The 14,768-nt window shown below is 36.0% G+C and overlaps 1 protein-coding gene across 1 annotated transcript in view; it reads right to left on the bottom strand.

Moving 5' to 3' along the window:
• Positions 1 to 609: 609 nt before the first annotated feature.
• Positions 610 to 14,768, bottom strand: part of LOC129430540 (uncharacterized) — an 89,377-nt gene continuing 75,218 nt past the window's right edge. Inside the window, exons 46-60 of the mRNA XM_073875600.1 lie at positions 13,689 to 13,742; positions 13,419 to 13,526; positions 13,223 to 13,330; positions 12,372 to 12,479; positions 10,018 to 10,071; positions 8,741 to 8,803; positions 8,550 to 8,603; positions 8,362 to 8,397; positions 5,978 to 6,013; positions 5,741 to 5,767; positions 5,480 to 5,539; positions 4,230 to 4,398; positions 3,878 to 3,987; positions 3,533 to 3,739; positions 610 to 2,587 (exon numbers count right to left, since the gene is read on the bottom strand). Of these exons, the coding sequence (XP_073731701.1) occupies positions 2,441 to 2,587; positions 3,533 to 3,739; positions 3,878 to 3,987; positions 4,230 to 4,398; positions 5,480 to 5,539; positions 5,741 to 5,767; positions 5,978 to 6,013; positions 8,362 to 8,397; positions 8,550 to 8,603; positions 8,741 to 8,803; positions 10,018 to 10,071; positions 12,372 to 12,479; positions 13,223 to 13,330; positions 13,419 to 13,526; positions 13,689 to 13,742 (1,341 nt within the window). The 3' untranslated portion in view covers positions 610 to 2,440. The remainder of the gene's footprint in view (positions 2,588 to 3,532; positions 3,740 to 3,877; positions 3,988 to 4,229; positions 4,399 to 5,479; positions 5,540 to 5,740; positions 5,768 to 5,977; positions 6,014 to 8,361; positions 8,398 to 8,549; positions 8,604 to 8,740; positions 8,804 to 10,017; positions 10,072 to 12,371; positions 12,480 to 13,222; positions 13,331 to 13,418; positions 13,527 to 13,688; positions 13,743 to 14,768) is intronic.

Here is a 14,768-nt window from a genome sequence, read left to right as displayed (position 1 = left end):
TTTCACTGAACATATTTTAAACTGGAAATGTTATGCTCTTCTTTTTAATCAAAACCAGTAACCTCATAGAGGACAAAAATGTATGCTGAATACATTTTGTAGAAAGTAAAGCTTAATAAATATATTTTTGAATTTAAAAATATATTTAGTTTTAACCATTATATATTAACAAAACATATTTCAAAACTTATTTCAGGGGCAACAAATACATTTCTAATTTTACAACTCATACGACAAAAAAAATATTTTTGCTGGCCAAAGTATAAGAGTTTGTATAAAATGTATAAAGTATGTATAAAATTTGAAAATATATTGAAAAAGTATGTTAAAAAAATATACAATTTTAAGCTTTTTAAACCAGTTATGTTTATATTTGTAACATACAATTTTTTTTCTAATGCGACATAAATATAAATGAAATAAATAAATAATTAAAATAAAAATATACAAAAAATATATATATTGGTGAAAAATACATTTTGTAAACATATTTCAGCACATATTTTTGTTTATTTTGAAATATATAAAAAAAATTCCATATCTGAACAATCTGACATTTTGAAAGAATAATCTCCTTTTAAGAAATCTTAAAAAAGAGAGAAAAGCACCTTGGGATTAAAACATAGCTTTTATTTAATGTCAAAATATTTCATATTTACATTTTGTCTTGTGTTTTGTTTTAAGCACATTTATTGACAGTTTCTGTACTGTAATCATAAGTTAACAAGCGTTACTTCCTCTGTGTGATCACATGATCTGAATCTGGCCAATCACAGCTGCCAGAACACAACAAATGCAATTATTTGTGTTTATATACAAATACAATTTTGACATAAATAAAAATGGAAATAAATGGTAAGTGACCAGAACGATCTCTGAGAGATATAATTTATTGGAGTACAGTATTTTGATAAAAAGTTAACATAAATAACCAATATAAATGTCAAAATATACACAAAGAGGAAAAATAAAATGATTGCTGAATACTGTCTGCAGCACCATGAAGAAGTCGCTCGACCCGGCCAGATGTTACGATTATCTCACAACAGATTGTTTTCATTACATGCACACTTGAACGTTTCATTTGGTTTCAAATGATGAAACGTGACACTCGTTCACAATCTGTACTTTCATCAGGTTCCACGTGAGATACTCGTGATGTGTCTTTAACGGGTCACGAGCGGGCGTTCTCCTTAAAGAAGTTTATAAAGCCGATGTATAACATAATTTATCAACACACTGTTCATATAAATAAGGTTCGTTCTGATCAAATGCAAAAGAAGCCGGCACAAACAAACACCTCAAGGCCTGAAACATACTGTACGATGAGACAGATGTCAAAGACACGACTGCATTATCATTTTATCTGCGTTTTGCAAACCTTAAGAGCATTTATGTGCCATTAAAACCGTATATATATTTCTTTTCAACTAGGTAGATATATGCACACTTTATAACTTGCTCAGCAAGATTTTCTTCAAACTGTTAATTCACTATAACCTGAGAGACTGTAGAAGACAACAGATTTTTTGCGATTGTACAACATTTTGTTGCGTTATGAACTGCGGTTTGACAAGGTACAGATTGTGAGGACACACATAATGAAGCTTGAGTATTAATGTATAACGTAGAGTATGTTTCGGGCCTTAACGCGCCCGAACACAAGCACCTGTATATGAAGGAGGTAGAGCACCATCTAAAATAAGAGGTACAAGTCCACGTTCAGCTTTTCATTGTTCATCAATCAAAAAACCTTGTTTACATTGTAAATCAATATCTTGAGATCTAACACTCAATCCAAAAGGTATTGCACGTTTAGGATTGCTTGTGTGCAAAAGGCACCGGAGATTTTTTGCCTTGATACCACATGACACACTAAACCATAACACGCTTCTTAAAGGTGCAATGTGTACATTTTAGGAGGATCTACTGACAGAAATGCAATATAATATGCATTTTCAGTGGTGTATAAAGGCCCTACATAATGAACTGTTATGTTTTTATTACCGTAGAATGAGCCGTTTCTATCTACATACACCGCGGCCCCCATACATGGAAGTCGCCATTTTGCACCGCCATGTTACTACAGTAGCCCTAAATAGACATTACTGTTGTCTCAGACGATGACGTGTTTGTCCTATACTGGCTACCGTAGCTTCTCTATGCGCTTCGAAAGGGAGGTGTGAGCTGTGGACTGAGCCGTTGATTGCAATTCTCAGTCTCACCACTAGATGCCACTAAAATCTACACGCTGCACCTTTAATGGATAACACACAGCATCAGTCTCTTAATCCATGTCTTGGGCTCCAGAAGAACTCACTTCCCTAACAGCGTTTGTTCTTTCAATGAAAGGTGAGACTTCACAGGACCTGTGGGAGAAAATGCAGTGTCGCCCATTTTACCAATGATCTGATTTAACATTTAAAGTCCTTCACTGATTTCACAGGAAGCAAACAGGGCCGATCTCCAGGTGTCGCTGGTCTGATGGATGCGAGGGATCGGCACCTTGTATGTTCAGGATGGGAAGCTGATACGTGTCCTGAGCCTTAAACATGAAGCGGGACTGATGCCAGTTACCATCACGAATCTGTTGAGAGAATCAGAGAGTCAATATTTCAAACACAATTTACTGATACTGCTGCTCATTGATGTATTAAAAGTCCCGTTACGTTTGTGCTATCGACATGAATGACGAATTTATGATTCGTATTACTCATGTTTTCAACGTCCTTTAACGTGAAGCCCAGCCAATGTGCGACCAACGACCACCAGCTGAACCAGTGTAATCCGCTTACTCATATTTATATCCCTATCGTGTTTATATATATAAATATATATGTATCTCGCTCAAGGGTTTTTCTCCACCTAGGAGTTTTCCCACAGGGTGTTTCTCCTAGGGTTTTTTATATCCCTTTATATCCCTATATCTTTATATCCCTATTGTGTTTATATATATAAAATATATATGTATCTCTCTCAAGGGTTTTTTCCTCCTAGGAGTTTTCCCACAGGGTGTTTCTCCTAGGGTTTTTTATATCCCTTTATATCCCTATATCTTTATATCCCTATTGTGTTTATATATATATAAAATATATATGTATCTCTCTCAAGGGTTTTTTCCTCCTAGGAGTTTTCCCACAGGGTGTTTCTCCTAGGGTTTTTTATATCCCTTTATATCCCTATATCTTTATATCCCTATTGTGTTTATATATATATAAAATATATATGTATCTCTCTCAAGGGTTTTTTTCCTCCTAGGAGTTTTCCCACAGGGTTTTTCTCCTAGGGATTTTTGTCATCCCCGGAAGAGTCAGCCAACATTGGCTTAACTTAGCACTTTTCTGTATACGTTACATTATTACTAAGCTCGCTGTACGGTTTACTCTTAGCCGCTGTATTCTGCTTCTTATATTATGTATAGATTATTCTGTGTTTTCCCCTTCATCTATTCATGTAAAGCTGCTTTGAAACAATTAACAATTGTGAAAAGTGCTATATAAATAAAATTGAATTGAATTGAATGTTTTCTCACCTCACAGTTATCCAGAAGTACATGAGGTCTCAGAGGTGAATGTTCCTCAAACACGTGACCGTTCCAACCCCAGAAGCGCAGGAGATGCGGCGTCTCCATGACAACAGTCTCTGGGTCATTGTAGCAGTGGACGGTGATGGTCTGGGTGGCCGTGATGCTCAACAAGTGTAAAAACTTCATCTGGACTTTTCCAACATCGAACACTGTCTATAAAACAAGAAAAAGAAAAACTGAGCTCATGTTGATGATAAAGGTGAAGAATGATCTACAGAAAATTGCCATTAAAATAAAACTCATTTTCATCAGAAATGAAGCGTTAAAGCATGACAGTGTTTAGTGTTGTACCTTATCTGTAGTAACAGGGTGCAGGCAAGTTTGCCCACCTGCAGTGAAGTTACAAAACACCTGGATAGCATCAGATGTGCAACCTAAGTTTGGATCGATCCAGAACATTCCTGACCGACACAGACACCACAAGAATATAAAGAATCAATTAATGAATCATCAGATTTGCATACATTTATCATATACATTTTTAAGTGTTCCTCGCCACAGATTTATTTAATATTGTGTCCATATTCTTTATTCTATACTCAGATGTCTTCTGTAGGTTTGCAGCAATGCATTCTTGGAAAGCTGTTATAGAAATAAAACAGAATAGAAATGAAGTCGATAACGGGTGAATGACTGAACTCACCGTCACTCATCTTGTTCTGACACTCCAGCAGATCTTTACAGACACGAGCGGGGTTTTCTCGCGTACCCACTGGAGTTTTAATGCTGGTAAGGACGCCGGTTAGATACTGAAGGGTTTTGAAGATCTCAGCGTTCGAGTCCATCAGAGACGCGTCTGTGTTTTGATAACTCTGAGGTGAAGAATGTTTGTATGTTAGATTCACTTACACGTATGCATCTATCCAAAGTGACTTACAGTGCATCATGATTTATTAAGAACTGTTTGATGTTATGGTGCTGTTGTTATAAAGCTAAATGTTTGGAGGGCTTGCAAATAATCTGTTTTTTAATTAAATTAACAAGAACATCATCATAAGACAGGATGTGAATTATTTCATCCTTATCTTTCAATACATTTTATTTATCTGTGTTGCTGTGCGTGTGATCGATCACATCAGCTTTAGGTCAAAATGAACCATTGTGAATGTTGAGTTTTTGCAGTGTTGACAAAAATAGCTTTATGTTGAGAAATTATGTTTTATCACGCAATTCTTAATAAAAACTAATGTCAATAAATTCAAGCAAAAAAATCTGCCAATGGGGTAAGCAAAAAAATGAATCTTTTTTAAGAAACACTAAATTCAAGAAAAACTTGCTTACCCCATTGGCAGATTGTTTTACTTCTTTTATGCACAAAATCATTTAAATTTGATATTTTTGGTCTACAAACTAGACTTATTTTCTTGGGTCGTTTTGCTCATCAAGAAAAAGCATCTTAATTTAAGAATTTTTAGATATTTTTACTGAAAACAAGACAAAAATACTAAGAAAATGTTTCCTGAAAATATTTTTTTTGCAGTGCAATATTATATTAATATTAGGGGTTTGGTATTTATTATTAGATGTACATTCCTACATGTTCCATTAGTGATACAGAAGGAATAAAAAAGACTTGAAAACAACAGTGAGGAATCGATTCTTGCATTTGATTCCTTCGATTTCAGAACCAGGAATTATTTCACTGTCTCTCACCATTATATGGTAGAAACTTTTGATTCCTTTGAATGAAAGCTTAATGTTTGTTTTGTGTGTTTTTTTACATTTAAAATGGCTTTTTTGCTGTAAACAAGTGTTTTTCCCTGACTGGTTACAATATAGAAAGTGTTTATCTGTTTATGTGTGTATATATAAAAGTAATGTATATTATTTAATCAGTATTTTATTAAGTATCTCAAGAAATGTTTAAGATTTTAAAAGTGCAATCCTGTTTACCTCCAGATGCAGGAAAGCATCCGACTCCATCAGACCCTGAATGTTCACATGGATGCGTCTCTGTGGGATCAGAAATAAACCAAACTCAAACATCTCACAGCAGTAAATTCTTCACAGATGTACGTAAATGCACTAAGATTAGTTGGCCTTAAAGATTGGGTTTAAAGTTTAGATCACAAGTGATGAGATTGTTGTGTGTAATGCATTAGACACAGTAAGCACAATAAAGTCACATGAGACGAGATGAGATGCGTTTCTTACTGAAGGTCCGGGTAAACCTGGAGGTCCCTGTCCAAAAATAAAATAAAATAAGCAACTGTATGTCATAATCTACTAAGATTGCATTAATATCATCATAAACGCTGCGTGTATTCTGATTCATCTCGCTGTAAGATGATTTATTAGTTTATGGTTTGTACTTCAGCCCTGGCAAGCACAACAAACAACAGCGATGATAAAATATACATCTCACTGATAGATAGATAAATAAAGACAAACCTGCGGCCCTGGATTGCCCTGTGGTCCCTGAGGTCCCTGTTTGAACAAAAGGTCATTACATTTACTCATATAGATGAATCATACAAAGATTTATTTAAGCAGACGATGGTGACAGTTCATCAATCAAAGGTTAAAGCGATAGTTTTTCAGTTCCTATCTTTACCAGTAAGCCACAATACTTCATTCAAAAATGCCTGAAAGCATATGTGAGTAAACGATTGTCTTTGTGGTTATTCAATGAGTCTGTAAGCGGTTGTGAATTCAGCTGACCTACATTATTATGATAAATGAGTCATCTTTATCCAAAGCTATTTGGGATTTTTGTTAAAGTTATTCCCAGAACTTAAAAGTTTGAAAGAAATCATCAATATCAATTTTATTCTGTCCTTAATTTAATTCCTAACCCTCATGCATTTCTTTCTTTTCTCGCTATAAAACTCCATTTTTTGGGCAGACTAACTAAAGGTCTGTTTTTAATTCAATGAAAGTGGATGATTTACACCGACAAACTCCAAAGATGACAAAATGTCACAAAAGTAAAGTTTATAGGACTCGTGTGGTAAACTCAAATTCTGTGGTGAAAATTGAGTAAAATGTAAATCTTCCTCTCACCGTAACTCTTAAAATTTTATTAGTGTTTAGGTTTAACTGTAAAAGTTAAACTCTTTAGTCGTGCAGGTGCCAAGATTAATGTCATTGATGCTATAAAAAAGCAATTTTTTCACACGTTACGTTACCGCTTACAAACACACTGCCATCAACAATAATGAATGATTTAAACTTTAAAAAATCGCTTTGTGTTGTTTATAAGATGTCAAATGGCACAGAATGAGTAATCATTATCACTATTTATTATAGCCTATTAGGTGAACTTTGTTCAAAATCAGAGATCAGATATTTGAAAGTGAAAAGCTTGCCAAGTATGCAATGCACACGCGAAATGTGACCTCTGCATTTAACCCATCCCAGTGAGAAGTGAACATGCGCATCTGACATCTGACATTTCGGTTTGGGTTTTAAAACATACAGGAATTAGAAAATAAAGTGCAGGACTTGCTGGATGTTAAAATAGTTATTAAGAGAGATTAAATTTGAGACGTGCTTGATGTTCAAAGATTTATGAAGAGCAATAAGACGTGAAAATGATCTTCCTCGCGCTGACTGACAGATCTGAAGCATGCACATAGATGCACGAGAATTACAGTTTTAAAAATATCTATTTTGACGAATTCCTGCAGAAATAATCTGTTATGTTAACTGTTGGAGAAAAATATATCTGATGTGTAACATTATATTACAATAGATCTTAAAGCTCTACAATGTCAATAAAAGAAAGAAATAAGTTGAACACATATTTTTCCTACAGATATTGTTTTTGACTTTGTGCGTGCCAAATCTATTAGTTTTACCATTGATTTTAAGGTACGGATACGGAGATTTTGCTTTTAAACTTTTAAAAAATCTTAATTTTTTAATCCAACAAATCATATACACTGCAAAAAATTTAGTAATTTTTTTTAGTATTTTATATATTATATTACTATTATTTTTTAGTAATTTTTTAGTATTTTATTATTTAAAGTATTATATGTTTTTTAGTATTTTATATTTTTGTCTTGTTTTCCGTAAAAATATCTAATTTTTAGACCAAAAATATCAAATCCAAGTGATCTTGTGCACAAAACAAGCAAAAAATCCGCCAATGGGCTAAGCAAACTTTCTTAAATTTAGTGTTTAAAAAATTGTTTAAAAAAAATTTGCTTACCCCATTGGCAGATATGTTTGCTTGTTTTATGCACAAAATCACTTAAATTTGATATTTTTGGTCTAAAAACTAGACTTATTTTCTTGGGTCATTTTGCTCATCAAGAAATCTTAATTTAATAATTTTTAGATATTTTTACTGAAAACAAGACAAAAATACTAAGAATTTTTTTCTTGAAAATAATTTTTTGCAGTGTATCGTTTTAAAGTTTTTTATTAGGGAATGTCAAAATACAAATAACAAATTTTTGAAAATGTGCTCATTCCGACTTATTTTGCCAGCACGGGTCACATTTGTTGATTGATGGATGAGCTTTAAGATGAATGTAATGGAGTAATGTCGCCCCCACAGGTCTGAGTGTGTACTGCACCCTACTGTAAACAGATTCTCTGTACTGTATGTTCTGTACTGTATGTGTGTGAATGTTTATCTTCAGTGGTTCTCATACTGGCAGTGTGAGGCTGTTATGTCTCCGATCAGCATCGAGCAGTTTAAACAGACACATAAAGACTCATTTTTTTATTACAGGCTGCAGAGGAACATCTGTGTGCTGATGGTGAATCTTTAAAACTCTGATCTGACTCCAGACTAAACACTGCTGTGAAATATCAGATCTTACCATCTCACCACGACTTCCCTTTAGACCTCTGAGGCCCTGAGAAAAATCAAACATTGCAGAAATGATTTCATTCATCTTGCATAATTGTGAATTGTGCAATATTGATTTCAAACACACAAATAAAACAAACCCATTGATAGAGTATGGATTATAATCAATGAATCAATTGTGCTAAAGAAGTAACTCACAGGCTTTCCGACTGGACCGATCATTCCTGCCGGACCTACAGGACCCGAGAAACCCTGAGACAGACAAGAGATTTAAATGTATGCATTTGGCAGATGTTTTCATTGAAAGCGACTTACAACAAGGTATACATTTTTATCATTAGGTGTGATTATGTGAAATAAAACAAAAGACTATAAAACACAGGACTTACCAGAACCCCCATTGGCCCTTTGGGTCCAGGAACACCGGCCAGGCCCAGATCTCCGTCTGGACCCTAAAACAGTAAAAGATTCAAAGTTAAATCTTCAAAATATGCCTAAAAGGTTTTGTATAACTTAACAAAAAACACATAACCACTGACTTAAATTTTGTATTAAAGGCACAATATGTAAGATTTTTGCATTACAATATCTCAAAACTACTAGCATGTACCTAATGTGTACCTCATTGATCCCAAATATTTCAACAATGCTTCAATCCACAGAATTTAAGTGTTCTGCCCCACTCATAGGACATCACTTGTCAATAGTGTCATGTCAGAGTTATCATCGGTTTCTGCATTAATTGCCTTAGAAACCATAAATGTGTTATGCAAGGTTTACACCAGACGCGGTAGACGCGGCAAGCGAGAGTGATTTAAATGTTAAGTCAATGCAAAGACACGATTAGGCATCCTGCAGCGCGGTACATGCGATAAGCGCGGCGCGAATTGCGCGGAATGTGCGAAAGGCGTGGCGCAAATGGCACGTTCCGCGGGAATTGGGCGTTGCCGCCGGAAACGCGCCAGTTGAAAAATCTGAACTTCGGCGGATTTCCGCGCCGTGTTAACCAATGAAGACCTTGCTGTAGTAGGGACGTGATTACAGGAGTTTCAGCTGAGTCGCAGAAGCCCCTCCCATGACACGAATTTCCGCGTGAATGTTTCGAATGAATAAAACGCACGGCTTTCACGCGCAAATGAAGCGAGTGAACTCAAACGTTCAAGCGTCCAACTACGCACAAATACGTGTTTTTGCCGCCTCTACCGCTGCTGGTGGGAATGCACCATTATACTTCATATCTCACTGGGCAGACCAATCAGCCAATGACATTATCATATACAGTTTGATGTCATAGGCCATATAATCTACGCAGTGCTGCAAACATCTTTGATGCATCTATTTATTTAAGTATTTATTTCAATACTTCATCCATTAACATGATTTGTGAGTCCTGTCGGATCAATTCTCATCGACATTGAAGATTACAACTTTCATCCTTTTCACCAGCATCATCAAGCTTCGCCCGTTGTCTTTGTTTAGCGACCTCTAGCGGCAAAAATTACATATTGTGCCTTTAAATCTGTTGTCTTGTGTAAGTGAACCAAACAGTTTAAATTAGCAGAGGGACATTTAATAATCAGAAATATTACACAGCTTTTGCTCTTGATCTGATTCAATGTCTTGCACTGGATTAAACTCTTCATTGTGTGTCTTAGGAGCTTCTCACCTTAGGTCCTGAAAATCCCTGGAGTCCAATCATACCAGGATCACCCACATCACCCTAAAGGACATAAAACACATCAGCATGACGGAGAGCAAAGCAAGTCAACATTTAGACCTTAAAGGCCTGAAGACAACTTCTTGTTTCTGTACTTTTCCAGACACACCGCAGCTCACATACTGTACTCATGAGGAGCCCCTGACATTTTCCTGTCTGAAACATTCACATCATCCGATCTCTGCAAACACACACACACACTAAGAGGAAGTTCGGTTATGTCGGCCTTTCTGTGGAGGGAAGGGAATTCTGCGTCAACATTCCCAATCTCTGGACTCTAAAGGTGAGAGCTCTCACATACTTAAACACCCAGACCATTTACAGACCGCTTTGTAAGATAATATTCCCGCTCCGTACACATGAAATTCCAGCTTTGTTTTGGGATTTATTATCTTTTGAGTTATGTAAGTAAATTGAGTACTCTTGTTTACTCAATGATCCCGTTACATCCACTCAAAATCCCCCTCGCAAGCTGTTTCGAGACTAAACATTCACTTACATAACCGCTCCTGGCCGGAGCTCTCGTCTCAGGAATGCCCATGTCATTATTTTTAATCTTTATCACATCCTAACAGAAGTATGAACGGTTATGTTGAAGCTTATCCAAACTTAAATCCTACACTGCAAAAAAATGACTTTCTTACTTAGTATTTTTGTCTTGGTGTCAGTACAAATATAAAAAAAAATGTTAAAGAAGCCATGTCACCAGACTTTTTTAAGATGTCAAATAAATCTTTGGTGTCCCCAGAGCACATATGTGAACTTTTAGCTCAAAATACCATTTAAATAATTTATTATAGCATGTTAAAATTGCTACTTTGTAGGTGTGTGCAAAAATGTGCCGTTTTGGGTGTGTCATTTAAAATGCAAATGAGCTGATAAAATTCAAATACTGATCACAATGATGGTGGTTTGTTGCAATTAAAACTCAATTTGTGCTTTTCTCTGCACTAAATGGCAGTGCTGTCGTTGGATAGTGCAGATTAAGGGGCGGTATTATTATAATAAGAGCTCCTTATGACATCATAAGGAGAGCCATATTTCAACGACCTATTTTTTCATGTGCTTGTAGAGAATGGTTTACCAAAACTAAGTTACTGGGTTGATCTTTTTCACATTTTCTAGGTTGATAGAAGCACTGAGGGCCCAGTTATAGCACTTAACCCTTTCACCGCCAGCGTTTTTTTTAAAAGTTGCCAGCCAGCGCCAGCGTTTTTCATGATTTTCACCAAAGTTTAATGCCTTCCAGAAAATGTTCTTCTTTAAATATATAAACATACAATATATCAAATGAAAGAACAGACCCTCTGCTTTCAAACAAAAAAAACCCATTTCATCCTACCTTCAGTGGTTCTTTTTGTAATCAGCTTTTGAATATGGGTAGGTTTCTGCAAAAACACCACATTTTGAGCAAAAAGCTGAGATAATTCCATTTTTGTGACGGACTTTTCATAGAGATCCCATTCAGAGCGATCTTTAAAACAAACACGGACATGCAGCCGCTTGCCATGGGGCAATACTTCCGGGTTTAAAAAGTTGCGGTATAATAGCGGTATTGCGGAAAGACGGAAAATCTCGTCATTGGCGGGGAAGCGTTTTCTTTTAATTGACGATATATCTCGTCAATGGCGGTGAAAGAGTTAAAAATGGAAAAAGTCAGATTTCCATGCCATGGCCCCTTTAAATCATGATGCATTTTCTTGATGAGCAAAATGACCTTAGAGAAAATAAGTTTAGTTTTTGTAAAATTTGTGATCATCTGGAGAGACCATTGGTCACATAAAATACTTCAGATCCAATCTCATAAATCAGAGTTTTCATAAATCAGAGTTTATTAAGATTTCAAACCGCATATGGATGCAGTCTGGATCAGGTTTGTAAAAAAATATTTTTGTTTGTTTTTTAGACTACCAATCCAAAATACAAATCCAGAGTGACTTTTACAAGAGGACTGATGTGATTCCAGGGAAGAGCCAATGGATTTGGGATAATCTCATCATCATCATCAGCAGGACAGCTATGCTCGTTCCTCTCTACTCCCTGAAAATTCCCCTCTCAACAAACTGTGTAAAATGTCCTCCGCATTGGACGATAAATAGAATGGCCAAATATATTTGTGGTGCTTATTTACATATCATTATGAATGACCATTTTGGTGTACTATGGTAATACTTCACATTTATATATCATGATATATATTTAAAGATCTACTGTAATGTTTTTTTATGTTAGGGCTTTAAATGACGATGCTGACAGAGTGAGGATGTGGACAGGATTCAGAAATGAGAAATGAAGACACTCACTGTCTCTCCTTTGGCGCCTTCGTCTCCTTTCATGCCCTGGTCTCCCGTCGCCCCTTCCATGCCTCTTATGCCCGCTGCTCCTCGGTCACCGGGTAAACCCATCTCACCCTGCAGATGTCACAAACATCAGTATTCAACAAACACTGAACTGAAGTTATATTCACAATAAAATATTACTACACTAGTTTTCTTCATGGGTCCACTTAAAACCCGAGGTCTGACCCAAGAACTGAGCGTGTTTGGGTCTAAAAGTCACAAGTCGGGTATAATATTAGTGGCATCGGGTCTTGAGTAATTTAAAATGAATATGTTTTTGCCGAACTGACCCGAGAATACTCGAGAATAAACTATCTTTGCATGTGTTTGCCGATGTCCTTCAATTTTAAATGCACATTTTAGCGGTTACCTTGGTGTCTTCGTCAGATAACAAAGTAAAATAAATGGAGCAGCAGGCCAAATTGAATGCGAGGCCACCCGGGTTTTTGGATGCGAGAACATGCTTGGCTGCAGACTGCACACATAACTGTGCCGTTTATATTCGGATAGAAAAAAACTGGGTCGGTCAGAGCCAATGGTGTAGTGGGCAGCGCTTCGACATGTGGTGCTTTCGTACTTTTCGGACTCAGGTCTAATTTTCTGGGTTTGTCTCGGGTCGGGTCTTTCACTTAAAAAAATTATTTATGCACATCGGGTTCGGGTAAAAAGTGATTTGGGCCATTTTAGGTCGGGTACATTTCTTTGGACCCGTGAAGACCTCTACTGTATACTGTACATTGATTTATAAAAGAGTATTTGAAACAGTACATGTTGACACTTAGACATGTCACTTTAGAGAGAAATGTGTTTTTGACCTTTAACCCCACTGGTCCTCTTTCTCCCACAACACCAGGAAGTCCAAGTTGTCCTCGTAGACCAGGAAGTCCCGCCCTCCCCTCTTGACCTGTATCACCACGCTGACCCTAAAAACATCCAATCACAAGACTTTGATTTAGTAATGTGTGTGTCAGTGAGATTATGTTGTATTTATGTTGGGAAGTTCACTCTCACCGTACGCCCTTTAGATCCAGGGACACCTGGTAATCCGGGAAGACCAGAAAGCCCATCGGATCCCGGGTACCCCAGCATCCCTCTTGGTCCAGGTGAACCCACAGGACCCTAAAAAACATGAGAGAGATAAATAAAACAAGACATTTAGATGCAAAATATCACAACAATATCCTTAAAGAGACTGCAAATTTGGTTTGAGTTTTCAGGGGTTTAAACATTGATGATGTTGAAGAACTTTACATGCTAAGTTGCATTATAATTGAATCTCACCTCCAGACCTGGTGCTCCAGGAAGACCTCGAGATCCTTTCTTACCAGCAGGCCCCTAAACAAACACTGACATTATTAAATATCCTCATATGAATATTTTCCATGACAGCAGTTCAATACCTATGAACATTTCTTTTGAATAAAAAAACATTACATAAGATGATAAATAATCATCTGTAATCCCCAAATTAAGTTTGACATCACTGCCAAAATATTTTCTCATTCATCTTTGCAAGCACATACATTTTTGTATTGCTTTGAATAATGAAGGAAAAGCAAATAAGATTGAATTAAAGTCATTGTGGGTGGCCGAAGTCTTTTTAGATTTCTCTCAAATATCTCAAACTGTTCATGGATATTTGAATATGTGGTCTTTGATCTAAACTTCTTGGGATACATTTGCAAGAATAAGACGGATGAATGAAAATAAAACAAGCAGAAGTAAATAGAAAGAGCTCTCTGTTATACAACCACACAAACACATGTGATGAGCTGCTATGGCATTTTAAGATTGAAGTCACAGACTAGGACAAAAATAGTACAGTAGTGTACTGTTGACTGCATACTATTTTTTACAAAATGTCTTAATTGTTGGCAGTGCAATAATCATAATATTTTTTTAAAATCTGCTTAAATTTGTATCATATTGAAAGGGGTGGTGTAGTCCGATCTGTTATCCGATCATTAGTAGAAAAGTACTCATGGAAACACACAACTCATAGTATTCAAAAGATTAGCTGTCAAAAGATTAATCGCGACTAATCGCATACAAAATAAAAGTTTGTTTTTGCATAATACAGTATATGTGTGTGCACTGTGTGTAATTATTTTGCATATATAAATACAAACACATGCATGTATGTATTTAAGAAACATTTACACACATATATTTTTTGATATATTTTATGTTTGTACGCAAGTAATTGTGATTAATCTTTTGACAGCCCTACTTATATCACATGATTCTCATCACAGAAATATGCAATTGCAAGGCGATGGCAACTAGGGCTGTCACAATTATTAAATATTCATCTCATCGCGATTGTTTGACCTCATCGCAATGATTTCAGATCACCGCAAT

Source organism: Misgurnus anguillicaudatus, chromosome 13, assembly GCF_027580225.2.
Source record: "Misgurnus anguillicaudatus chromosome 13, ASM2758022v2, whole genome shotgun sequence".
NCBI lineage: Eukaryota > Metazoa > Chordata > Actinopteri > Cypriniformes > Cobitidae > Misgurnus > Misgurnus anguillicaudatus.
This window is presented reverse-complemented; position numbering and strand designations above follow the sequence as displayed.